Consider the following 27,589-nt stretch of genomic DNA (forward strand, 5'->3'; position numbering starts at 1 on the left):
AACTGTCCAAAGAATTGTTGTATGATGTAGCTGCTTACTTGTACATCCTGCACAGTCACATGAATGTGACCTGATCATTGGACTCAATTCCAACAAGGTAAACATATAATTTTATACCTAAATCACTACTGAATGTATGTCTGTGAAGTTTAAAAGTGATTAAGATAAAAGACATTAGTTGAACTTGCTTCAAATACACATAAAGTTCTTAAATGTGGAGTTTATCCACATCTGTAAAATGAATCAAAGTTAAAAATTTAGAAACCAAAAAAAAAAGTTTTCTTATCTAATTATATATATTAATATTTGTGACCTTATGGACACTTCAAACTTCTAAAGTGTAATGTGGTAATAATGATTAATTCCTACCTTTTCATCCCAGTGCCAAACTTTCCATAAATCATTGATGTGTAAGTCTGGTTCAACATATTCCTTTCTATAGAAGGCAATGAATGGAACCTACAGACAAAACAAGATATGCTTTAGTTTAATAACGATGGTCCTCAATAACTTCATATTAATTTTAATACCAGAGTAAATAACTACAATATGCCTATGTAGAGGCTTGAATAGTACCAAAGCATTCAAAGAAAAATCAAACTATATAAAATTCATATAAAATGGTGTATGATTTTCAATGATAACTTTCTACCAGAAATACCAGAGTTATAATTGTCTGGGATGTATAATGACAGATATCTATAAAGGAACATAGCTTGTTACCATAAAAGTGACGCACCTAAATTAAAACTTGATCAGAATATGGTGGAAAAAAACATTGTGTATCAGTTTTATAACACTTCATTGTCAGAGGGAAAGTGAATTTAGTGTAGGGAAATTTCAAAAATCATCAATTTTTCCATTTATAAAGGGACATAATTTTGAGTGGATGTATGAAGACAATAGATTGACGGACTGTTTTGCTTTTTGTTTGTGTGATTTGTGTGCTTTCTACATATTTTTGTTTATAATTTTAAAGTATAACAACCGTACTTACTAAGTAACTACTGTATTTGTTATGCTACCCAATAGAGCCATTTCTATATTATATTTTACCTCAAACTGTTGGTTTCTCATGAAGTTAATAGCTTCTCTGATTTTATTGACTGTACTGTGATTTCTTCCATGGTTATCTTGTTCCATAAAACCCTGGTTATAAAAAAAAAATTGGCTTATTCTGTGTGCATACATTTTATACAGTTGTATCAGTTTTTCATCATTTTATACATAAAAGCTACTACTTCCTTAAGCAGAAGTGTTTAAGGTGGTACCTAACACCTGAACTAAAATTAATTTGGCTCGTTTAATTTTCTTAAAATTTTGACAAAGTGTTTACTTTGACCCTTTGATAAAAAATGTAAAAAATTGAACCAACCGTTTAATCAGAAAAATTACAATGGTTATATAGCAGTTTGACAAACACTTATGTTGATCATTGAGAAGCTTTATATTCCCTAAAGAACACAATGTCATTAAAACGTTCTGCTGATTTTACAGAATTGTTTCCCTGAAGTGTTAGGTACCACCTTAAGTACATTGTAAAAGTCATAAAACATTAGTTTAAGTTTTGAAAACTGGATGAAAATTGAGACCTCCATAGATTTTCTACTTCAGTGTTGAGTGTTTTTAAGCCATATTCAAATTATCATTATTCCTATTTTGCAATCCCTTTTGTACCAGAAGGTAAAGATGTACTTTTGAATCTAAAATAATGCCAGATCCATCACATCATGCACAAAACACAATACTAATGTCATTATTTTAGATTCAAAAGAACATCTAAAAATTCTCAACTGGAATAAATATTAAAGCATATACTCCTAATAATTAATGGTATAGAATATTTTTTTCGACTGACCAACCCCACTTTTTTCATCGAGAAAATCTGTAAAACAAATTAAAAAACCCTGGCCTTATGTACCTGTTGCGTGACTGTAGTTGTTACAAATGCCTGTTTATATATCCATTCAGCTTCCTCTTCCAGCTCGCCTTCCTCTGTAGGTTTGACTGGAATCTGTCGTAACTGAAATCTTTCAGGAATGTCAGCACTTCTTATCTCCTGATCTTTATCAGTGAAAAATCCTCTTTCCAACTCAGTGGGTTCATAAACCTGTAATAAAATTAAAATATATACAGTGGAATCATTATTTTCTGGTACATGTATTCCAATATTTGCGGATTTTGTGGGTGAATTTTTTTTTTTGAGTTTTAATCATTAAATTTACCATATGCATAACTGAATATCTCCAAACCACAAAAATTATCCCGAAAAATACACTTATTTTTCAAGCCATTAAAGATTAATACATAAAGAAATAAATTAATCCACAGCACCTCATTTTCTTCTCATCATGCTCATTGAAATCAATAACTGATAGTGGACTTTGACAAAAGTTCTAGTTTCAGTTAGTAAAATAAATATTTAAGATATCAAACAGAAAGTGATTCTCTGTCAATTCAAAATTTTATTAGAAGAGGAGTATTATGTATCGGAAGTATGGGAAGGACAAATTGTTGTTTTATATATATAAAATCTTCTGTGAATAGGAGAATAATACATCAAGTACACTGATCATCGTGCTTGCAATTAAGAATATCAAGCTTTGAACATATCAGTATTTTGAATAGTTTAATACTTTTTAATAATATGGGTACTGTGTCATACAATGTATCTGTATCTCTTTTTTTCTATTACTTACATCATATATACCCATTTTTGATCTTTTCTTCCTTCTGTCTTTCTTTCTTTTTCCTTCCATATCTTCGTCATCTTCATCAGCATACTACAATGAAGCAACACAATGTTAAAAAATTAATATGAACATGCATTCTGTGAGTAATGCATGGCAATACATAGTCCCATACCGGTAAAAAAATCATTGTATTGGGACAAAATGCTAACCTGATTTTTAACTTGTTATAGTGTAAACTATGTAACAAATATCAAGTCAATATCTTCAAGGATGATGAAAAAAAGTGTTGAAAACTGATTATTTTAGTGAATTTTCTAAGTTTTAGGACCATAACCATGATAACTAGAAAATTTAAACTTGATCTGTAAGTTGTCATGATAAAATAATACACCAAATATTACATCAATATCTTCAAGCATGAATGAAAAAAAGTGTGAAAAACTGATTTGTGGACTGACGAGTGCAAACCTAAATTCCCTTTTGACTTCGATGGTAGGGGACTAATTAGTGGTGTACATCAATACAACAGTTTTTCTTACACTAAGCTGATTGATGATTTTCCTTTAATACGTTGATTTTTTTTAAATTTTTATTAATCAATGTTTGGCAAGCCTCCCATTTAAATTTTTAATGTTTAACTCTTAAGTGAAGACATATCTTATTTTACTGTAGCAGTAGAAATTAAATTTATTTCAAATTCCTTAAATCTTCCTTTGATCTTACTGTATGATAAATGATGTCATAATTTGATAGTTTTTTAAAGTTGCCTAGGAAATTTCATGTAGCTATAGACAGCATTGGCATTAAACCGGACAAGCTTTCTAGATTTCTCCTTTCTATATATATTGTCATTGATAAAATTAGACAAGACTCTCCCATCTTGTTTTCAAAACCATAGATATGTATAATTGAAATATTGACAAAGGGAGATAACTGAGTTAACAGAGTATATTTTCTGAAATTGTTTCCTTCTCTCATACCTCATCTTCAAAATCTTCCTCTTCTTCAGGTCCAAAGTCTTCAAATTCACCAGGGTCAAAGTCCACACCAAAAATCTCTTGGGCCTCTTGTAGAGCACTGTAGAAAAACATATATTTTAATCACATTATTCTTTGAAATAGTTGATAGAAACTTTAAAATATTTTAAAGAATTTCTTATGTTAAAGGAGTTTGTAAATTATATAAATATATTAAAATTTTCTGTTTCTGAAGTTTCAATTTTTGACATATAAATGAAACCACAACTTTTCGTACTCATGGCAAGCATAATTCAGAAATATGATTAAATTAAATACACCAATTTCCTTTGCATATTAATTCTAAGAAAATGAAGGGTTGACAAGAATCCCAATACATTGAGATTACTTACGAATCAGAATGAATAATGTGTTTTTTCTTTTTTCTCTGTCCATGAATAGGTTCACCATCCTCATCAACAATAAATCCAGCCATTTCTTAAATTGAAAGAATGCATCAATGTATTCATATAGTAAATTTAATGTTGCTACTTAACATAGCTAAATAAATATGATACAAATATCAAAAAGTTAATTAGTAAATTTAATATATATTGATAAAATATATCAGTTTCTCCATTGAGATTTTGTTGTTATACCAATAAATATTTTATGTAACAGCAGACAAGCTATACGAATCTGCAGTTATGATCTTCCTTGCCCTTTTGATTAATTCAAGATAGTTGTCTCATTATCACTCATACCATATCTCTTTATTCATACATTGCATAGAAGCTTGTCTGTCTCATTGTCAATCACACCACATCTCCTTACTCAAATAATGCGTTGTAGCTTTGCTGTCTCATTAAGTTTTTCTTAACACCTTCTTTACAATCACTTGTTGAATTGTTTTTATCAATTTATTTAATAAAATGTATGGAAAGATTTTCTTCTAATGCTCTTCAATTCGATTTTTCAGTTTCTTTTTATTCATTAGAGTGCCATTGATGAGTTTTATGTACAGTAGCTATAGTGTAGATGAAACGCACATCTGGTGTTTCAAGTTATAGGAATCTTGGTTGGATGTGTTTTTACATACCATCTTCTTCTTCCTCTGACTCCACCAAGTTTTGATAATCTGTCTCAGCAGGCTGTGATGGCTCCTCCCCTTCACCAACATCAGAATCAAACCCTAGCTGTTCAGCGACAGCTTCCCTGCCTTTGTCGCCTTCCTCTTCACCTCTGTCACTGTCTTCATCCTCAGACAAAACTCGAATACGTTTATGTTTTGGCTGAAATAAAATTTACTGATTATATTGTACATATAGGTACTTAGAATTCTTTGAAAAAAACACATCATTAATGATTTTGTAAGTATTTCTTGCAAATAATACGTAAAACATTTATCTCACTTTCAAAATCAAAAGTGAAATACTCAATAACTCAATAGACCACTTTTGAGCTCATCCATCACTGGAAAAATCTCGTCAATTAGGCGCTCCTTAGTGACGTCATTTACCAGATAGAGGGGATCGCCTGTATCCCTGCACTGTTAACATTCGTCAAGCGTCTTATTGATCGTCATTGTTCAGGATAAACTAGAAATAATCGTGCAATATAGTATTATAATTTGGCAACCACTCGCTCAACATTGAAGCCACTTAACACACAAAGATGTTCACTAAAACCAGGGTTTTTGACGGAAATGCATCGAACTCGAAAGTTGTCTATTGAAGGCAACACCAATAAAAATCTAAAGTCGGAAATTACATAGGCCATGTAGGCTTAAAGAGAAAATAAATAAGATTACTGTGTATCCTTCCATGTCAGCACAGCAATCTTGATTTATTCAAATCAAAAGTATATATCAGACTAACATTGAATATGTTACCTTTCTTTTAACTTTGATACCCAGATTTTCCTCTATAAGATCGTAATCTTCATCTTCTAGTCGATCATCTATATCTGAGTCCTCGTGTTTCCTCTTCCCTCCTTCGTCTCCGCTTTCTTCTTCTGCTTCTTCCTCTACATCGTCTTTAATAAAATCTTTCATTTCTTCTTGAATTTGAGCATCTAAAAGATTTAACAGTCATTAATGCATACATGAGGCTATTAAATAAAATGATAAATTTTCTTTTTATCTTTGTTTCACTTATTGACAAAGATGAAGAAATAAAAAAAAAAAGAAATACTGTGAATTCATCATTATTCGCTGGAAATCAATTTTCATGGTTTTAGTGGGTATACAATGTATAGGTGAATCACCAACATGACAAATAAAAAAGTTAAACAAGTTTTCTATAGGCTCTTATGCAGACTTTGACAAAATCATGAAATTGAATATCAACAACATGAAAGTTTTCCTAAATCTACAAAAATTGGTGCCAACGAAAATAAATGAATCATCGCTATCTCTGTATTTTTTGCAGTGCAATATTGCTTAAGACCCATATCATTGTGATCGTGCATATCAAAGTGTTTGCAATACCTTTTTTCAAATCTCTGTGATTCGAACTGAAAGTATTAGCATTATTAGTGGAAGAATCTAAACTTCCTTCTTTTTTTTTAAACAAAATTGACAGTGGAAATGGGAATATGTGTCAAAGAGACAATAACCTGACCAAAGAGCAGAAAACAGTCAAGCCTCCAATGGGTCTTCAAGGTATTGAGAAAATTCACTGTTCTTACCATCCTCATCTTCGTCCTCTTCTTCATCAGAATCATCATCATCTATAATTCTTTGTTTTTTCTTCTTTTTCACCTTTTTCTTCTTCCTTCCCTCTACAGCATCTGAGTCTTCTTCCCCTGATTCTACAACTTTCTCTTCCTCTGATGACAAACTAGACTCTTCTTCTACCTCCGCCTCTTCCTCAAGGAAGTCCATTGTCTATATTTTCTGTAAATCACAAAAATTTGTTAGTTGTTACAAATTTATACAAGAAACTGCCAGCAATATAACAATGAAACTTCCATGACTTCTCTGACTACTTTTATAATAGTCTATAATACTTAAACAGATACATCCTTACACCTAAATTCTGAAATTTCTAATTAAAACTAAAAAATCGGACAAGATAGGTTTTGCATAAAATGAAAACTTGCATTTTTCTCTATTTAGTTTCAGGTCACTGTATGACAGTATCTTTCTCAATTATTATCCTGTAGGACAGTAAAGGATATGTGCAGTTAATTTTCTTCAAAAAAAGACATTCATCATTTGAAATGTATTTACTTGGTTGCCATATTCGATGTACACATTTATTGTCACTATATTTAATATGTGGCAGGCATTACCTGTGAATGGGGACGAAGTCTGTATGAATAATTTTTTTAATTCAAACATGTTAATAAAAGAAAAGGAAATACCGTAACGTTTTCGAGTATGGTTCTGTTGTTTGCAGGATTTAGTTGTGACATTGTTTAAGGTATGAAGTCATTTTCAATGTAAACAAAGAAACGCTTTAACAGGTAACGTTTATTTTCTTCATATCAAACAATTATTAACAATGAATTGGTATTGAGTGCCAATTCTATATTTTACTATTTAAACTGATAAATATATATTTTATTCAAACTCTCATCCAAACAAAACCGGAAAAGGAAGTAAATTTCTGCGCGAATGCAGGATTTAAAAAAGTTTTATTTTTTTATTTTTCTACTGTAATAATCATATTTACACTTTTGGTATTGAGCTGAATTTTGTCTCCAAACGATCTTCGATAGCCTCCGAATAACCCTTTGAAGTCAAGCAACAATCACTTTTTTATTGTGACGTCAAATTTTTTGAATTGTTATGTCAAAGTTTACGGGAACCTGTGTGATTAAACGTAATGGCGGACAAATATGCATACAAGTGTAAATACGTCTATTGGGGACTTCGTCCCCATAAAACGATCTTTATGAAGTTATCTGCTTGTTGTAAATCATTCTTTAGTTATCAAATACACTTATAATATCAGACTACAGGAATGAATTTATTTTTAAAGGACATTCGGTCTGCTAAGCATCCTAGCTTTACCAGACCGAATGAAATTTTAGCAGACCAATTTTTTTTACATCTAAATGTATATTATCCGACAAAAAACAACAAACATATGACTTTGTTGTGCCCTACTCCTCCCCAAAATGCACAAAAACAAAATGATGTAACAAGAGGGTATATTGTTATGAAAGTTGTGCACAATTGCTTGAATGCATTTCAGTGAAGAGTAATGTTCCATTTTATTGGATTTTGACAATTTTTGTGAACTAAACATAATTTGGAGTTTCTGTATAAAATATAATTTCCTGTTTCTTCTTTCTTTTTCATATATCTTTTGGTTTTCAATTCTAGTGTTTATATTTCATAGCTGAATTTTGTGATCTGCTAGGATTTTTATTCCTTTATTGTATTTAATCGGTAAACTCGGAATTATCCTTATCTGTTCCCAGAATCTGATCCGGTTTTAACCGTTTTATTTACATTTCCGGTTGTGCCAATGATGGCAGCCATTGTTGTTTTTAATGTTTTTACCAGGATTTACACATTACTGGCTGGTGATTTTCGGCATCAAGCTAGCGGTTGAACAAAATAAACATCGCTGTGATGAATAATAAAGATGAAAATGAATTTGAGATCGTTTGGCAATTTTGCTAGAATGTTTAACAAAATCCATGAAAAAAAACCACCGGACACTCTGACCGGTATTCAACAACATTTTACCAGACCGATCCATTATTCACCGGATTTGTCCGACGTATTTCGTGTAGTCTGATAATATACATATAATTATTTAATAATCAATGTTTATAAGTCACCGATATGTTCTCATATTAAAATTTCAAGTGTTATTCGGAAAATAATGGTGTTCTTCAGTCATTTATTTTACCCAAATTACCCTGCCCTTTGTTGAATCCGGGTCCGTCCGCCCTGATTTCGGTTCGCCCTAGTTACTGTCCGCCCTAGTTCCGTTTCGCCCTGAGACCGTTCGCCCTGATACCTTTTCGCCCTGGGTATATTCGCCCTGATTTTTATTTTTTATTACAGTGTTTTGTTGTGTGTATTTAATTGAATATGTTGAAGTCAGTCTACAATTTCGCCGAATATTTACAATGTATTGTGTTGTATACAGCTAGCAGCTACAAGGTTATAAGTTCTTGGCCTAAACGAATATTTGAAAGCACTAAATTGAATTACTTTTAGTAAAACAAATACCAAAAACAGTCAGACTGCTGTACATTGATCACTTGTTATTCACTATCACAATCATATATACCAAATATATCAAACTAAGTTGTAACCTTACGGTATATTAAAGAGCACTAAAACATACAAAGCCACTATCACACATCCTTTAACTTTACATGTACACACATACACACATGATTTAATCAATAAAAGTTATACATAAGAAGCACTAAAGTTATACAAAAACAGTAACATAAAAGTGTTCAAAGTTAACAAATTTGTCAAAACACACTGAGATCAAAGAAGCCAAGCTGCGAAAATAATTTCCCTTTCATGTCTAACAATTTGTTCATCAGTGTTTTTACCCATCCAAGCTGACTATTTTATTTGAGAAAAAATTTATTTTCATTATTAATCCATCAAAGACAATTCATATAACAATCAGTGATATCAAAGATTTCAAATTATACCTAATCAGCAATCAAAATTCAATCAACAGTAATTAAAAGTATTTATAAAATAAAGTGTAACAATGCAGCCACGAATTTTATTTAATTAATATTCTGTATTCAGCTTTTAATAGATAAACATAAATTTTAATATGAGTATGCATTCCTGTCATTAATGTAACATATACATATCATTTATGAGAATAGGGCGAACGAACTCAGGGCGAACGGAACACCAGGGCAAACAAACTCAGTGCGAACGAACCTAGGGCGAACATGTAATCAGGGCGAACGATCCCGATAACCCCTTTGTTCAATGGTCTATAATCTGTCAGACATGAACATAATCATTATTTAATTTATATAACAGCACAAACATGACAAATTCATATTTTAAATATTGTCTGACAGTACATGACATTTTTAAAGGGAAAAACAGAAAATGTACTTGATGACACATGTAAAATCATTAAAATATGTGACTTGGGCATGTTGGCTTTTGTAGTTTTGTTAGCTCAGAATGCCATATATATTTATGTCATTACTTTAGTCTAAAAGAAACATTTGTTCAATTGTTTTTTTGTTTTAAATGAGGTTTGACTGACCAATTTTGCCACACGGCATGTCAGTCTATGATGAATACAGATTTATCAGTCAAATTTCAATTTAAAACGTGTGTATGTTCTCTGGCATTTGATTTGGTATAATTTTGTTTGCCCTGTTTATATTTGTTTCGAAGATACTTTCGAGACGTTTTAGAAAGTTAAGCTGTCTAAATCTTATTCTAAAACAATGTTATTGCGACATGTTTTAAGAGTTATGCTTGAATTTTAAGTTAAAAGGGTTTAAATATACCTAAAAATGCGTTTCTTGAAAATCAAAAAAGCTTTCGACCGGAAGTAAAGAAATGTAACTGCGGAGTGATTAATTTCGTGATTTCGATTGGCCGTAATAAAAACTGGAAGTGCGACTTAATACCAATTGATAAAATACATGTTGTTATACAACGCTGTACCAAATCAAATTAAAAGCTTATTTTTTAAGCCGGCATCTCACAAAACAATAAATTAAAGTTTTTTGAGCTTTTATAACCGATAAACACAATAAACATAAATATTACTGAGATTAAGTTAGTAGTGTATTGACGTTTAAAATAAGAAATGATTGAATTTGTTCCTACCTTGCATATATTCATATAATTGTTCAATAATATGATAAAGACAAGTTGCTTTCTTTAAAAAAAAAAAGAAATGCAATCGTAAACCCAAATGCTTGTTTGGCATTAAATATTAGATAATTGTTTAATAAAGATGTATTGTTTTAAATCATTTTTGTGGTATAAGATTTAAAAACTGACATTAGATATAGGAAGATGTGGTGTGAGTGCCAATGAGACAACTCTCCATCCAAATAACAATTTAAAAATTAAACCATTATAGGTTAAAGTACGGTCTTCAACACGGAGCCTTGGCTCACACCGAACAACAAGCTATAAAGGGCCCCAAAATTACTAGTGTAAAACCATTCAAACGGGAAAACCAACGGTCTAATCTATATAAACAAAACGAGAAACGAGAAACACGTATATATTACATAAACAAACGACAACTACTGTACATCAGATTCCTGACTTAGGACAGGTGCAAACATTTGCAGCGGGATTAAACGTTTTAATGGGCCCAAACCTTCTCCCTTTTTCTGAAACAATAGCATAACATCACAACATATAAAAACATACGATAAAATATCAATTAGCAGACTTAACTCAATCAAAAAACGTATGATTACACAAAGAACGAATAAATTAGATCTGCGATATCTGAATACAAATGCACAGTTAATTAAATATTAGAGACAAACAGTCATGACCAAAAGGCTATCAAACAAATTCAAATACACTGAGAAATATTTAACCAATCAATGTTCACTTTAGAAAAAAACCGTTTTTTTATAATCTTGAAGTTTATACAAATGTTGTAAGAATAAGTGAAAAATTGAAGATATTACAAATAATCAAAGCTGGTATACAGCCAAGATCCATATAAATAAAAAATGACAAAAAAGCATTATAAACAGTATCAACAGGTCGAATTAACAAGAAAATACGATTTGAGAGTACTCGCAGTTACTGACAGCTAGTTAAAAGCCAAAACCAATTAATAGTAAAAAATCATGCATCAGAGACTAAAATCGACTAAAACACATCACAGGGATTTAGTATTTTAGCGTCATTAATAGTCAAAGAAGACATGACTTGTGCAATGCCAAAAATAAATGTATCGACAGGTAGTAGTATAGTGAAGAGCGACTTCTATATAAATAAAAGTTAACGTGGCTGTGTCCCCTATACATCTCGCCTCAAAAGATAATGAAATTTAGTTATGTTTTAATTTGCTAATGACAAAATCAATATTAGTGCCAATGTGAACTATATTCAGAGATCTAATTACAATATTGGTACGATAACCCTTACTTATAAGTTTGTTTAAAGGTTCGATGAGTTTACAAGGATCACATAGTGATTTCCTCGCTTTAAGTACAATATTACCATAAAATTTAGGATGAGAAATACCATCTTTAATCAGCTTCCTACAGGTATAGCCAAATTTACTAATCAAATCTTTGTATCTATGAAAGAATTTAGTAAAAGTTTTAAGTAATTTATGGTATCGAAATCCCTGACACAACAATTTACCAGTGATGCATTGATTACGTTCGTTAAAATCTATGACATCAGAACACACACGGGCAAACCGAACGAGTTGCGATATATAAACACCGTATGATGGAGCCAAAGGCACATCGCCGTCTAAAAAAGGAAAATTAACAATAGGAAATGAAAAATCGTCTCTTTTGTCGTAAATTTTAGTGTGAAGTTTCCCGTTTGAAATTGAAATGTCTAAATCTAGAAAAGGACAACTGCTGCTGTTTATGTTAGATTTAGTTAAAGTAAGTTCGTTTGGGTAAATTTCTGAAGTATATTTAGAGAACTCTGGATTATTCAACGAAAAAATATCATCCAGATAACGGTAGGTATTTTTGAATGTATCAACCAAATGTAACAATGATGGGTCTTTACTGAGTTTGGTCATAAACTGAGATTCATAGCAATATAGAAATAAATCTGCTATTAAAGGGGCACAGTTGGTGCCCATAGGAATACCTACTACCTGACGATACACTTTATCGCCGAAACGTACATAAATGTTATCAAGCAGAAAGTTTAAAGCTTCAATCATATCCTCACATTTCCAGTAAGTGTATCTAGCATACTTTCCTTTTTCGTTACAGAAAAAGGCCTTAAACGAGTTACAGCAAATAAAATTACAATGAGATTTTTCGAAAGACCATTTTATCAAATACAAAAACTTTTTCTTTATAAGATTGTGTGGAAGTGTAGTGTACAGAGTAGAAAAATCATAACTGTCAACAGAATTGTAAGGACCATTGAAAGCATGTATTTTATCTAAAACCTCTAAAGAATTTTTAACACTCCAAAAATAATTAATACCATTATTTTCATAAGCTTTATTACAAAAGTTAATAACCAGTTCTTTGATAGTAGTAAGGGAGGTGGTTAGAAGCACTGATAGATTAGTAGTAGAACACTTACTCGAAGCGGAGATGAAACGGAATTTAAATGGTTTTTTGTGTAATTTCGGTAACCAGTACATGGTAGGGACTTTCAAATGTTCGGAAGATGCTTTAAGCTGGGCAGTGGCAGTGGTATGCTTGTTAACGATTTGACTCTCTGTGGTGCGCACTGACCTGAATGTAGAGGAATTTATTATTTCGTTTTGAAGAACTTTCGTGTAGTATATGCGTCACACCACCACTACATTATTTGCTGCCTTGTCTGCCGGTACGAACACAAACTGCTCTGCGAGTACCTTGAGTTTGTTTTTTATTCTAGAAATGGGTATATCATGGTTCCTATTATTAATTTCAGAATTGTTTTCTTAATGAGATATTCGAATTGCCTGTTTACTTAATTATAATGAAACTACAGTTCAATGTGGGTTGTTATATTCTTGCTAAAGCAATCATTGCCCGCGACCAAGGAATATTTTTCTCTCCTCTTTCCTAAAAGACAACATGCTAAGTCACCCACTGGATGTTCTATTTTAAGGTGCTGGTTTTTTTTATAAGAGTTAGTTTAGGCTAATTTAAGTTCAAATACAAATGTGAAGAAATGTAATCAATTAATAATTATTTGTGTTCAAGAAATGCAATACGTGATCCTGTAAATAGCTGGGTTTTTTTTATTGAAATTTGATATATGTTCATGGTTATTTGAACAATGGCTTGATATTGATCATTAATAATATATTTACACCTGCTCTGCAAGGTTTTTGTGATGCTTAGGGTAGTAAGCATTGGCAATTTTAAGTTGTGTGCTTTGTGCTCGTAAAGGTTTTAGATGGAAAACCTCTTTTGGTAAAAACAGAAACTTAATAAAAACTTTAACTCGCTTTGAAGATATTTTCCGAATGTCCCTTTTTACTTTGATGTTTTTTTATATTTCAAATTATGGGTCATGAAAAATTGCACTACATCACTTCACCTTGATGACCGAAACCAATTCATTAATTAATACAGTTATTTTGAGCCAATACAAAGCAGCTTAAACCTTGTACTTATAAAGATAAACAAACAAAATTGAAAACAACAAAAAAACTAACATGATCAAACCTGAAATTACCAATGAATACCCATCACCTAAATATAAGTTTGTTTAAGGGGGCTCGCGGGTGTAAATCATTTTTTTTAATTTAATATAGGATTTCGCTATATTTTTCTATAAATCAACTTTATCTTATACTAAATAGAAAAATGAAATAAAAAAATGGGGTCACCGTTCATTTGCGCTCACAATCTGCCTTCGAAAGAAGCCTACATTTTTGTTAATGTCCTTTTTTTCTGTTGAACTAATAGGAGAAAAAGCGGTAATATCGAAAAAAAAAGAACTAAATTACAGAAATCGCTTAAATTTTACAATTATTTAGTTTATGTACAGCTTATTCGAAAACAACAATAAAAAATATAGGTCACCGATGAGTTAAAAAAGATATTTCAATTTTAATGCCAAAAAATGGCATTATTGCACCAAAGGGAGATAATGTGGAGCTTTTTCAATAATCTACATTTTAAAAGTCACCTTGGGCCAACACGAATTGATTTTTTGGAATGATTTTTGTACCATATGATAAAGTAACAACTACTTAAGGTAATTAATAAAATTTGTAAAGAAAAATAAATGTTTGAATTTATTTTGAATATTTATACCCGCGAGCCTTCTTAAAGGCCACATTAATGAACTGTTGTACCCTTTTTATTTCTTTTTTTTTTTTTCATCTGAACACGATTTGTTCATTAACTTTTAAAGAGTGTCTTTTACATGGTAAAGTTACACTACTGTCTAATGGTATGTATGTAAATTCTTTTAAACCAGGTGTATTCATAAGCTCGTGTCCCAAGTCAGAAGCATGTTGTTTAGTGGTTGTCTTTTTTGGTGCAGTTCATATTTTCTTTTTTTTTTCTGGTTTGAAGTTAAATTATATTCAATTGTTTTTTTATAACAGTGTTTTGGTGCCCTTAGTAGGATGCTGTCCAATGTGACCTAAGCCTTTGTTATGAAGGCTGTAACAGTATTACAACCTATAACTGCTAATTTTTACTACACTGTGTCTAACACTTCATGGAGAGTTGTCTCATTGTTATTCCTACCACATTTTAAAAAGATATTCCCACTGACATTTGACAAATTCATTAGAATAATCTACATGTATATATTGAAATTGAACTGAATTGCCTTGTTTATAGTTTCTTATATTGACCTATCTTTTTTCTCTCTTGCTGGATAGTTTTATACTGTTCATTTGGGGGCACTATGTAGCCTACTGCTCAGTGAGATGGCTCAAAATCTCCTGACACTATTTTGCATTTATAAAAGAAGTTATAATTATTTATTTTTATTTTGACGAACATTTCGAAGAGCCTTAACTACAACAGGAACATATAGTTAGATAATCTGTTCCCTGACCATAACTATATAATAGAATTTTTTTTTCTTATCTCTCTCTGCATCTATCATCACTCGGTGTCTATAAATTTAATTTAATTCGTGATGTCATTGCTTGAAGTATTATTTCTTACTTCTGAATAGTCAAATGTATTTTTTTTAATATATTTTGGATTTAGATTTCAGTTTTTTTTCTTCTTCATATTTAATATATACTTATTCACATTTTAATAACGAAAAAGATTCAGATGTACCTATAACGATCTCATTTGTTATTTTAATCAAGGAGGTTAGATGACCTCCTTGTTTTAATAAAAAGGAATTACTGCTCAGTTGCAATATTTAGATAAAAGAAATTAACTGTATTTCAATGTGCAATTTTAAGAAAATAATAACGGAAATGTACTTTTATGATTATTTCAGTAACGTTATTTTCAAATAATTTAATTTTGGATGTAACGCGTCTTCTGATTGGCTGACGTTATTTTGTTATGAGACCATAGACATAATTTAGTCATGTGACCGTGACGTTATCAACGTTTTTTCATGGTTTTCTACGGTTTAAAATGGAATTTAGAATTAAATTATAAGAAATGACTGTACTATTTTTTTCATACTACGCGCGTTATTCAGTGTTCACCACATTTTTTATGTTATTTCTTCATAGACAGAAAAAATATTACAGTCATTCCTTAATAAACCATATTTTTTGTGTAAAATCCACGTTTTTTTACATCTATTCAATGACGTATATAAGATGATATACGTCCGATAGGCGTGGTCTATCCTATTATATGTCAAATTTAAAAAAAAAAGTGCAAGAAAGACTTCCTCTTAATTTCAGTATGAAAAAAATAGATAGCCTGCTTTGTACGTCATGTACATATTCCCTAGACTCAGAATCTCAAATGAAATGTTAGTAATACTACTTTTACAGATTTTAGTTTTGACAAATCTCGTTTCCGAATATAAATCGCCTTGTTATCTCATAAATTATCACAGCTGGTTTCAACGTTTGACCCTTATTAAAATAATTACGCATATATAAAGGTAAATATTAGCAGCTTGTAATTGCGTGCAAGGAAGTATTCAAATGCTCATTAAAATAGCTTGCGTCCAGTTATAACGCATTATATGTAACATATCTCTATAGCAACTTAAGATGCTAATGCTTATTCAACAGGTCAATTAATAAGCTATTGCGCATGTATATGAAAGGTGGCAATAGAAAGAACAGATGTATTCCGAATAACATCCGGTGTTCTGAAAGACTACGGACATCGTCCAATATATACTGCGTAAACCCTCAGGGGTTTACGCAAACGCAATGATAGGTCACTGCGCATTTCCTCAAGCTGCAGGTTGTGGCAAAATGACAAATTCTGTATGGACTATACAGGAAAAGACATCATTATGCGATTAGAAGCCTAACTAAATGATAGAATTGTAAAATAAAAGACAAAAAGACCAAAAGATAGCTTTTAGTAATTGCTTTGATAATATCAAAAGAAAATATAGGGTAACTGTACGTTTTATCTGGCTTTAATACAAAATAGGAAAATTCCATGTAGATTCCTTCAGAAAGAGGTGCGAAAGATACCAAAGTGACAGTGAAACTCCGCATAGATTGAAAATAAACCTACCGTGAACGTCATCATGGTCATGGCTAAAAAATAAAAGGATAAACAGACAAATAATAGTACACAGGACACATCATAGAAAACTAAATACTAAGCAACACTAACCCCACCAAAAAACTGGGGTGATCTCAGGTGCCACGGAAGGGATGCATTGTCAAGTTCAGAGTTATCTTCCCTAAAAATGCCAATTTAAAAACATTAAACATGTTAAACATCAACCAAAAAATATCAATATTCAAAAGTTATATTCTTATAATTTTTTTCTTTTAACTAAAAATTCACATTCGTTATCGGAATTCCTCCATCAAATTTTGCCAACTTGATTAAAAATCTGGACCTTAGGTTATCTGATTTTGCATTCCAAGATGTCAAAAGACGACCACAACACCTTAGAGCCGACAGTGCAAAGGCACGCTGTATCGTCAGTAAATTTTAATTAATGTCGGCTAAAACCTTCTATCACCATCACCTTTAAAAAGACAAATGACACAAAACTTCTATTACATGCGCAGTTAGGCAAGACTAGCCTAAGTTAAATGAGGGTCGTAATGGGATACCTTCATGACGAATATTGGTAAACATTATCACTTGCCAAATGAACGACTTGAACGGTAATTTTAGGTGCATGCATGACGATAAAATGTTCACTTTCTTTTAGACGATAAAAAAGACAGATTTTTATGAATTACGTTATTTCTGGGTCACGTTATTTGCCCCCAAAATACCGATAATGCTGACGAATTCCTGACGAATCACGATTGGGATATTTTGACGAATCACGGTAAAATTTTAACCAAACAGTAGCTGAAAATGACTGTTTGACGCCTGACGGTAAAGGGCATTTTACCCTTTTAAATACTACATGTATATTAATATTACTTGTATGCATAAACAACAGGCAGCAACATAAAACACATGAGCACAGCGAATTCAAATAAAACTAAACCACACTAAGCAAATAAAACGCCAAAAAGGGGAAGTAGTATGAGCCTCACTACTATGTTTCAATGCTGTAACTTATCACATAAAATAAATACTAAGCATATTCATTGCAATGACATGAGTTTTATTAAGAGGTTTCAGTTCTCAAGTGGTTTGGCGCCCACTGAATCTGATTCTGAAGAGGTAAACGGTCAGTATTCGATTATGAATATGCATTGTTTATTCTTTATTTACTGTTCTAAATACCTCTATCGCATTGGTTCTTATGCGTCTTATTTTAAGAAATGGCATTTGTGATTTCAAAAGTAAATCATAATATATATTCTGTTGAAATCCTCGTTAATGAAGAGTCAGTGCTTTTTTCTGTACTTTTTTCAATTTTAGTATAGTGTTGCAGAAATACCAGTGCAATGAGCAACCATTAAAGTTTGACATATCGAAAGAGCAGTATATATCTTATTTTTCCAGTTTGTTCAAGTATTTGTCAAGTTCTTTTTAAGTCATATGATCATATACGTTGTCTAGATGCTTATTTTTTAAGATGCTGGAGATATGGGTGTTAAATTTATTTCAATTCAATAGTTATGCCTAAAAGTTTGACCTCTTTTTCACCTGTCAGGTCCAATGTTTTTGGCTAATTGCCAAACGGCTTGACATTATTCAGAATTTGCCTTCATTGAATGGAATAGACAAAATCTGTTTAATCGTAACCATTGAATAAAGGAAAAAGAAATTACACACAGCAAAATAAAAATTAAAAAACCCAACACAAACTAGTGCAAACAAAAAAAAAACAAAAAAACAAACCAACAACCCCAAATAAATCGAATATAATATATGAAACAAACATCACTGAACACGAAAATCAACATTATTAAATCAAAAACCATATAGAAACATCAGACACAGCATGCACAAAAACCCTGATGTTTATATGTATTTACCTATATTCAATATATTCTATAATTCGTACATTGGACAAGTCAACTGCATGCAACTCAGTATTAAACAAATTGTATACGAACAAAATTACCTCATACTCAAAATTCAAGTTCCTTTTCTGAAAGGATATTTTTTTAGGGTGGTTGTCCTTCATTTCAGTATTGTTTATTGGGTTTTCCCCTTAATCCTATTCTAAAAACCCATCATTCTCTATGTTTTATATTTTGACCTTTTGTTCTACCCTTTTTCCACAGATTTCCTCCTTTAATCTTCACTTTATTTTGAAATATATTCTATTCTGTAAACACCACGAAGACCCTCGTATCTGACGTGCTGACCATATAGAACAAAACGATCAGTCTTGCGTATTTGGTAATTATTTAAATATATAACAGACTTATGATAGCATACCCTTTAATAGAATAAATTTATATTTAACATTTTAAGCCGGGTATTTCTTAACGCGGAAGTAGAATACTATAGTATCTCAGTTCTACATATATACATTTTAAAAGCATTTATTTGCTGATATTTAATAAACATATCAGACATACACCCAAATAGGTAGATATGATCATTTAAATGATAATACATGTTTATTTACACTTTAACTGATTCATGTGACCTGTCAACAACCGATTGAAAATGGACGACAACGTTTATTTTTGTTGTGAATATGCTAGGTCAAGTATAGGGAGTTGTAAGGCATGCCCAAAAGCTATTTCAAAGAACGCTGTTAAAATCGGATTTACTCCTGATTTCGATCATTGTGGAACGATCTGGTTTCATTTTAGTTGCTTCTTCAAGAAATGTTTTTTTCGTAAACAATTAAAAGGTGACACTGAAACAGAGTCAGTCTTTGTTGGCTTCAATGATTTGAAAGAAACCGACCAAGAAAGAATAAGAAAAGCACGCGAAAAGCTCGTGTTGTCATTGACAACGAGAAAGCCAGAAACAAAGAAAGGAAAACGAATTGCAGACGATGATGAATCAGAATGGAAGCCACCCACGAAAAAGCAGAAAATATCAACACAACCAGAAAAAGAATTAACAGTTGGAAAACACACTTATCAAATACAGGATCTTTTACACATTAATATAAGTAGATGGAAAGACATTATCCTTGTTGGTATAAGAGAATACTACAGACCCACAACAGGTGGACAACTAAGGCCCGGTAAGAAGGGAATATCACTCACGGTCGATCAATACCGTACACTAATCGATCAGAAACTTTCTATTTCCAAAGCAATCCAACACATCAAAGAAGATTTAGAAAGAAAAGAAGCAATCAAAAAGAAGACAAAGAAACAGACAAAAAAAGGCAAACATATTAAGTTATTTTTAGATATGACTTTAAAAGGACATTTTTAATATATGGTCTAGTTAACCATTGTAGGCATCATATGTAAACACTGCCCCGATAATGATTATCGTTAAACAATAAGAAACGGCGGTTAAGTATTGGGATTGTGTCTTGAAAGGTCTAGTATAGGATCGTGAGTGAAATCCAGTCGAGAAGACATATGCAACCTTAGTAAAAAATCTAATTCAATCATATATAATGACAAATGATGGAAAATCAAAAAGGTTTGTCAAAATGGTTCAACATTATGCTCAGCATCCGAAAAAAACCCCCCACCAAATATTAAAAGTACATCGTTTTTACTTAAACTATAAAATGCTCATCGAAATTTCATAGAATTATAAATGAAAACAAACATGTTTGAATTGTTTTATTGGCTAGATGTATAGGGGAGGGTAGAGAAATCTTTAAACTCGCTGCATTTTTGCAGCTGTCCCAAGTCAGGAGCATCTGGCCTTTGTTAGTCTTGTATTATTTTTAATTTCAGTTTCTTGTGTACCATTTGGAGTTTAGTATGGCGTTCATCATCACTGAACTAGTATACATATATATTTGTGAAGGGGACAAGCTGAAGGACGCCTCCGGGTGCTGGAATTTCTCGCTGCATTGAAGACCTGCTGGTGACCTTCTGTTGTTGTCTGTTCTATGGTCGGGTTGTTGTCGTTTGACATATTCCCCATTTCCATTCTCAATTTTATTATTACATTGTCATTTCGGGGCCTTATATAGCTGACTATGCGATATGGGCTTAACTCATTTTTGAAGGCCGTACGGTGACCAATAATTGTTAATTTCTGTGTCCTTTTGGTGTATTGTGGAAAGTTTTCTCTTTGGAAATCATACCACATCTTCTTTTTTATATGATAGTTTTTCAAACTTTAATGCAAAAACTACTTTTCTCTTAAAATAACATCTGTAAATGTTTCCGTACAGAATAGTTCTTAAAATTATTTTTGATTTAGTTTAATCAGAAACCTTTCAAAAATGCTAATGTTTGTAAAATAATTGATATTCGTAAAGCAAAAGATTGGAAACCGCGTTTTGATGAACTAGAAAGATTTACCCTATTTACGGTAGCTGCCATGTTGTAAAGCATACGATTTTGAGCTTATTTGTATATGTTAGCGGCAATAAGTGAAATTAAGAATGAAGCAAAAAGCTTACGCCTAGGCATTAAGTCGAGATCTATTACCTAAATGATGTTAGGCATTAGTCTTAAATCCTAGGATTAAAAGCTTAAATCCTGAAAAAATAAGAATATAAGATAGGTAATAAAAGACTTTGTCTAGTTTGGCAACATATGAATCGTATTTCATTAATCGGATTTTTTTTTAGATACTACCCTATTGAAATATTTATAGTGAATACGTAAGCTATATATAATTTTAGACGCTGGACAACAAATATGTACGTTGCATTTCAACTAAAATACGCCATGTAAATATATTTTACAGAAGCTGCTAAAACAGATTTTGACATTTCCGAAAACCGAAGAATCGTTGTAAAATCCGAATTCGTTTCCGGGAGTCAACAAGTGGCAGTAGACATCCGGGAGTACAGCACATCAACAGAACAATCTGGAGAGATACCATTACCAACAGATAAGGGGATTAACCTTACTGAGGGACAATGGAATACATTATTATCATTGCATTTAACCGTCATCCGAGACTTGGCGGATAACTTTGGTTATTCGGAAGATTTCGCTGATGAACTATCTGAGTGACACAATTTTGTGGAACATTGTTTTTTTAAAAGACGGCTTTGATGATAATGTCTAAAGACAGGACAATTCTGTTCATTTATTTTATTTCCTATAATAAATATAAAATGTTTTCAGTTCTTTCTTTTCATACAATATGATAACAAGGTTACATCTCAGATTCCCATAACACCCTATAACTGGTTTAAATTATAAGCCTGGTACCTTTGATAACTATGTACACAACCAAGTCGAAGCAACGGCTGCATGGGCTGGTAAACATTTCGTCCCCGAAGGTATCACCAGCCCAGTAGTCAGCTTTTCGGTGTTGACATGAATATCAATTATATGGTCATTTTTATAAATTTACAGTTTGCAAAAGTATTCTAAAGATTTTATTTTATCCTAGGCATAGATAACCTAAGCCGTTTTTGGCACAACATTTTGGAATTTTCGGTCACCAATGCTAACTATTTTGATCTGTGCGTTAATGTTGAGTCTTATGCAGACGAAATGTGCGTCTGGCGTATTAAAGTATAAGCCTGGTACCTTGGATAACTGTTATAACCCCTGATTTATCAATATCAAGTTATATGTAAAATGTGGTCGGTGATATGCTGACTACAAATATGGATGCCAGACTTGACATCCGCACCAAAACAATAGACAATAACACTATTCAAACCTGAGGGTTGCAACTAGTTAAAACTTGTCATCCGCACCAATACAATAGACAATAGCACTGTTCCAGCTTGAGGGTTACAACTAGTTAAAACTTGTCATCCGCACCAATACAATAGACAATAATACTATTGTAAGTTGAGGGCTGCAATTAGTAAAACACTTGAACAGTTCTGTGCTTTTTATAGTCTGCATGTGATACACTCTGCTCCGGCAGTTAACCATGTTGGTCTTGAATCAAAAGAATAAACAAGTAAAAACAATTCAAACGAGTAAATATAACGGCCTAATCTATGTAAACATCAATAAATAATAAAAGAAAAACAAATAGGAGTTACTGCCACAAACAATATCCATGGTTACATAATGGGTACCTGATTTTGGCCAGAAACATGCTCAACATGGCGGAGTTAAACATCTTAGTTAGGGAAAAACTATAAAAGTCAGTTGAAAATGACTTAACTTATCAATACATAAACTCATTATTAATACCAGTATTGAAGTTTTATATTTACGTCAGACGCACGTTTCGTTTACAGATGGTCCATCAGTGACGCTCGAATCAAAAATGTTAACAAGGCCAAAAAAGTACGAAGTTGAAGAGCATTGAGAACCAAAAGTTCCTAAACGTTTTGCCAAATACGGCTATGGTAATCTATTCCTGAGATAAAAAAAAAGCCTTAGTATTTAAAAATTTCAAAGTTTTGTGAACAGTTAATTTATAATTATTACAATATCAATGATAATAATCTCACACAAAAATGAGGACTACTGAGCTGGTGATACACTCGGTGAGTAAAGACTCCACCAGAAGCGGCATCGACCCAGTGGTTGTATATGACCGTAACTAATCATAGAAAAAATGTAAAAGTAATAAATTGTTTTCTAGAAAGCACCAGACAAAACTGTACATTTACTCCTTTTTCAAAAGTTTGGCACCTACCCCATTTGTTATTCTTCTCCTATGAGGGTGTGGTTTGGGTACACATAATAGAAAATGTTAAAGTACAAATATTATTATGAATAGAGCAAAACAGTCAACAACAAATAAGAATAGAGAATACGGTGATTCTGATAATTAAGAATAGAGAATGATGGACAAATAGAACAAAGAAAAATTGTCTTAAAATACAGAAAAGAACAAATCCAGATCCTTGCCTTTGACACATGAGAAATAGATAAATAACGTATGATATATACGAATAGTATTTTTAGCTGGGTATTTCTTAACGCGGAAGTAGGACACTTGTTTCAACCGTTTCATATGCATTATAAGGAATTTATCTTTTGATATTATGGATATATTACACATACAATATAACTCGGGTAGATACGCATATTAATATTATCATTTAAATGATAATACATGTTTGTTTACACTTAAAACTTATTCATGTGACTTGCTATCAATCGATTGAAACATTTATTTTTGTTGGAAATATACTAGGGGAAGTAAAAAATACTGAAACATCATCAGAATTCGTTGGCTCCAAAAATTTTAAAGATACCGACCAAGTGAGGACCAGAAGAGAACGCGACAAGCTTGTGATGGCATCGAAAATGGAGAAACCAGGACAAACAACGAAAGGGAAGCCACATACGAAGAAGCAAAAAACGGCAACAGAATCCGAAAATATTTTAAAGGAATTAGCAGCTGAAAATCAAGCTTACCAATTAGCAGATCCGAAAAACGAAGAATCAGGTATTGCGCCACCTATTAACCCAAAGGATACTCGGATGTTTCACAGGGAATGTGCGCCCCGGATATATAATGTTGAAAAACACACGTATGAAATAGATCATCTTTTATACATTTATATCAGTAAACAGAACGACATTATCCTTGTTGGTATAAAAAATTTCTTTGCAATCGCACCGAGTAGAATCCTTAAACCCGGGAAAACAGGAATATACCTAACTGTTGACCAATACTGTAAACTAATCAGTAAGGGAGATTCTATTTCAAAAGCAATCCAACAAATCAAAGAAGACAAGGAAGGAAAAGGTTTGATTAAAATGGACGAAACGAAACTGACGGAGAAAGACAAATCAGGTGCTCATACAAATATTAATTTATTTTAGATATGACTAAACGGTATTGATAATCAAGGGGGGAGATTGATTATATAGATATCACATGTAAAGGTCATAATTTTATGCTTACTCATTGTTAAAAAATAAACTTAACATTTCATAAAAAATAAAAAGTCGTTTAGCAGAGAATAAAAGCGCAAAATTTTGCTTAAATGACGATGAAAAGTTTATGTGTTTCAGACGAAATAAGGTTAAGTGATGATATTTCTGTCTAGTCAATATTGATAAATAGTTATTACAAACCTTATTCTGTTATTTTATGACAGACTCCATACTAACAATAAGAAAAAATATAAAAAAAAATAAATGACAAGCTCGTCAACTTTTATAACAATTTTTGGAATTTCATTTGACCATTTTGTATACGTTGGTTACCATGTTGTATACAAAATAGGTAACGAAAATAATACTGTCTGCTTTTTCACAGGTAATTGTATGTCATTCAGGTAATTTAACTACGGGAACTGGAAAATATTCAAGAATAATTCAATTGACATGATTATACGTAAGAAGTATGTAAGTATAGACGCTGGTCAAAAACATCTGAAGTGTGGAATATTAATTAACCTAGATGTACGTATATATTTTACAGTTGCTGCTAAATCATGCTTCGTCATTTCCAAAGAGAAAAAAGTCAAGGTTGAATACGGATCCCTTTCCGGTAGGCAACAGGTGGTAGTAGACATCCGGGAGTACAGCAGACCAACGGAACAATCTGGAGAGATACCATTACCAACAGATAAGGGGATCAACCTTACTGAAGAACAATGGACTACATTATTATCATTGCATTCAACCGTCATCAAAGATTTGGAAGATAACTTTGGTTATTCGGAAGATTTCGCTGATGAACTAAGTGCTTAGTAGAACATAGTGGCTCATTTTGAGGAAAGTTGTTTCTTAGAATACGACTTTGATGAAAACGTATAAACACAGGACAGTTCGGATATCTTTTTTAATTAGGTCTTTCCACCTTTCCGTGGAAAGACCTATTGTATTTGTTCTGATTATTATTATTAGGTCTTTCCACTTTTCCGTGGAAAGACCTATTGAATTTGTTCTGATTATTATTTTTTTTTTTTTTTTTCTTCCGCCTAAATTTTGTTCTTGCGTAGTATTGATGTTTCAAAAGATGTCGCTTAGATATTTGGAATATGATGTCGTATAGTTTATACGCTTTAAAAATTTACAACTGCGTAACAAAATACTTTACATTGTAAGAGTTATCTCCCCAAACACTGTTTTTCTTGTGGCCACTACTCCTTCACAACTATAAAAGATTACGACAAATTTATTTTACCAATTTGCTCTTTACTTCTTCAGGATTAGGATATTCCTTTGAACCGAAGCTATCCGGAGACTCCATATGAGAGTTATTTCCCCTTATGCATTTGATATAAGTGATATGCGTTTCTAACTGGTAAACCATCAGTGATATAGGCCTAGAGTCTTTGGATTTAAGTTCCTTGGTCCAAAAAAATGAAAAGAAGGTCAAGGTCAAAGGTCAAGGTCATATTCTAAATTTTGATTTTGGCTTATTTTCTCTTATTTTCAACAACCGTGAAAGATATTGACAAATTATTTTTACTAAATTGTGAGTTGCGACATGTTGTAACTTATAAATTTTGGTTGCAAGAGTGCGTAAACAATAAATGAGAGTTTTCGCCCATCTTATATTTAAAATCATGCCTAAAGTGATATAACTCATTAACCATACATATTACAAACCTAGGGTCTTTTTATTTGAGGTCCTTGGTTGTTGACCTTGAAATTGAGGTCAAGGTCAAAGGTTAATAGGACGTTCTAGATTTTGACCTTTGCTTTAAATTCATATTTATACATTATAAAGTCATAGGAACTGACATTTTAGATTGATTTTTAATATTTTGATAATAAAATAGATCTTTACTAGTGGAAAGACCTTCAATTGTTCTTTAAACAATTGGTTTTTAATTATTATTATTATTATTATTTTTTTATTTTTTTTTCTTCCGCCTAAATTTTATTCTTGCGTAGTATTGATGTTTCATAAGATGTCGCTTAGATATTTGGAATATGATGTCGTATAGTTTATACGCTTTAAAAATTCACAACTGCGTAACAAAATACTTTACGTTGTAAGAGTTATCTTCCCAAACACTGTTTTTCTTGTGGCCACTACTCCTTCGCAACCGTAAAAGATTACGACAAATTTATTTTACCAAATTGCTCGTTACTACTTCAGGATTAGGATATTTATTTGGACCGAAGTTATCCGTAGACTCACTATGAGAGTTATTTCCCCTTATGCATTTGATATAAGTGATATGCGTTTCTAACTGGTAAACCATCAGTGATATAGGCCTAGGGTCTTTGGATTAAAGTTCCTTATTTCAAAAAAATGAAAATAAGGTCAAGGTCAAAGGTCAAGGTCATATTCTAAATTTTGATTTTGGCTTATTTTCTCTATTTTCAACAACCGTGAAAGATATTGACAAATTATTTTAACTAAATTGTGAGTTGCGACATGTTGTAACTTATAAATTTTGGTTGGAAGGGTGCGTTAACAATAAATGAGAGTTTTCGCCCATCTTATATTTAAAATCATGCCTAAAGTGATATAACTCATTAACCATACATATTACAGACCTAGGATCTTTTTATTTGAGGTCCTTGGTTGGTGACCTTGAAATTGAGGTCAAGGTCAAAGGTTAATAGGACGTTCTAGATTTTGACCTTTGCTTTAAATTCATATTTATACATTATAAAGTCATAGGAACTGACATTTTAGATTGATTTTTAATATTCTGAAGAAAAAAAATAGATCTTGACTTGTGGAAAGACCTTCAATTGTTGTCTGAACAATTGGTTTTTAATTTTCATTATAATTATAACTTTTCAGTTTTCTCCTTTCACAATAAGTACTAAACCATTCGCATTCATTTCTACAGTCAAA

General features: G+C 31.8%; 3 protein-coding genes across 3 annotated transcripts in view; 2 read left to right on the forward strand and 1 right to left on the reverse strand.

Annotated features, from left to right (window-relative positions):
• LOC134681253 (transcription elongation factor SPT6-like) overlaps positions 1–10,198 on the reverse strand; it is a 37,068-nt gene extending 26,870 nt beyond the window's left edge. The window contains exons 1-10 of the mRNA XM_063540793.1: positions 10,121–10,198; positions 6,338–6,545; positions 5,541–5,722; positions 4,749–4,941; positions 4,063–4,147; positions 3,674–3,770; positions 2,700–2,783; positions 1,922–2,110; positions 1,057–1,149; positions 370–459 (exon numbers count right to left, since the gene is read on the reverse strand). Coding sequence (XP_063396863.1) covers positions 370–459; positions 1,057–1,149; positions 1,922–2,110; positions 2,700–2,783; positions 3,674–3,770; positions 4,063–4,147; positions 4,749–4,941; positions 5,541–5,722; positions 6,338–6,533 — 1,209 coding nt within the window. The 5' untranslated portion in view covers positions 6,534–6,545; positions 10,121–10,198. The remainder of the gene's footprint in view (positions 1–369; positions 460–1,056; positions 1,150–1,921; positions 2,111–2,699; positions 2,784–3,673; positions 3,771–4,062; positions 4,148–4,748; positions 4,942–5,540; positions 5,723–6,337; positions 6,546–10,120) is intronic.
• Positions 10,199–19,402: 9,204 nt separating this feature from the next.
• LOC134682038 (poly [ADP-ribose] polymerase 1-like) lies at positions 19,403–20,217 on the forward strand. The gene has a single exon (XM_063541638.1). The coding sequence runs from the start codon at positions 19,457–19,459 to the stop codon at positions 20,183–20,185; it is 729 nt and encodes a 242-aa protein (XP_063397708.1). The 5' UTR covers positions 19,403–19,456; the 3' UTR covers positions 20,186–20,217.
• Positions 20,218–23,796: 3,579 nt separating this feature from the next.
• On the forward strand, positions 23,797–25,609 carry LOC134682039 (uncharacterized). The gene is made up of 2 exons (XM_063541639.1): positions 23,797–24,613; positions 25,247–25,609. Exons 1-2 carry the CDS (start codon positions 23,917–23,919, stop codon positions 25,516–25,518), a joined length of 969 nt encoding a protein of 322 aa, XP_063397709.1. The 5' UTR covers positions 23,797–23,916; the 3' UTR covers positions 25,519–25,609.
• The last annotated feature ends 1,980 nt before the right edge of the window (positions 25,610–27,589 follow it).

The sequence above is a fragment of the Mytilus trossulus genome, chromosome 8, assembly GCF_036588685.1.
Source record: "Mytilus trossulus isolate FHL-02 chromosome 8, PNRI_Mtr1.1.1.hap1, whole genome shotgun sequence".
Taxonomy (NCBI): domain Eukaryota; kingdom Metazoa; phylum Mollusca; class Bivalvia; order Mytilida; family Mytilidae; genus Mytilus; species Mytilus trossulus.

Excerpts from the sequence above, each read along its gene's own strand:
- LOC134682038 (XM_063541638.1), top strand. The coding sequence starts at position 19,457 with ATGGACGACAACGTTTATTTTTGTTGTGAATATGCTAGGTCAAGTATA.
- LOC134682039 (XM_063541639.1), top strand. The coding sequence starts at position 23,917 with ATGATAATACATGTTTGTTTACACTTAAAACTTATTCATGTGACTTGC. Across the intron at positions 24,614-25,246 it reads GACGGAGAAAGACAAATCAG|TTGCTGCTAAATCATGCTTC; the intron begins GTGCTCATACAA and ends TATATTTTACAG.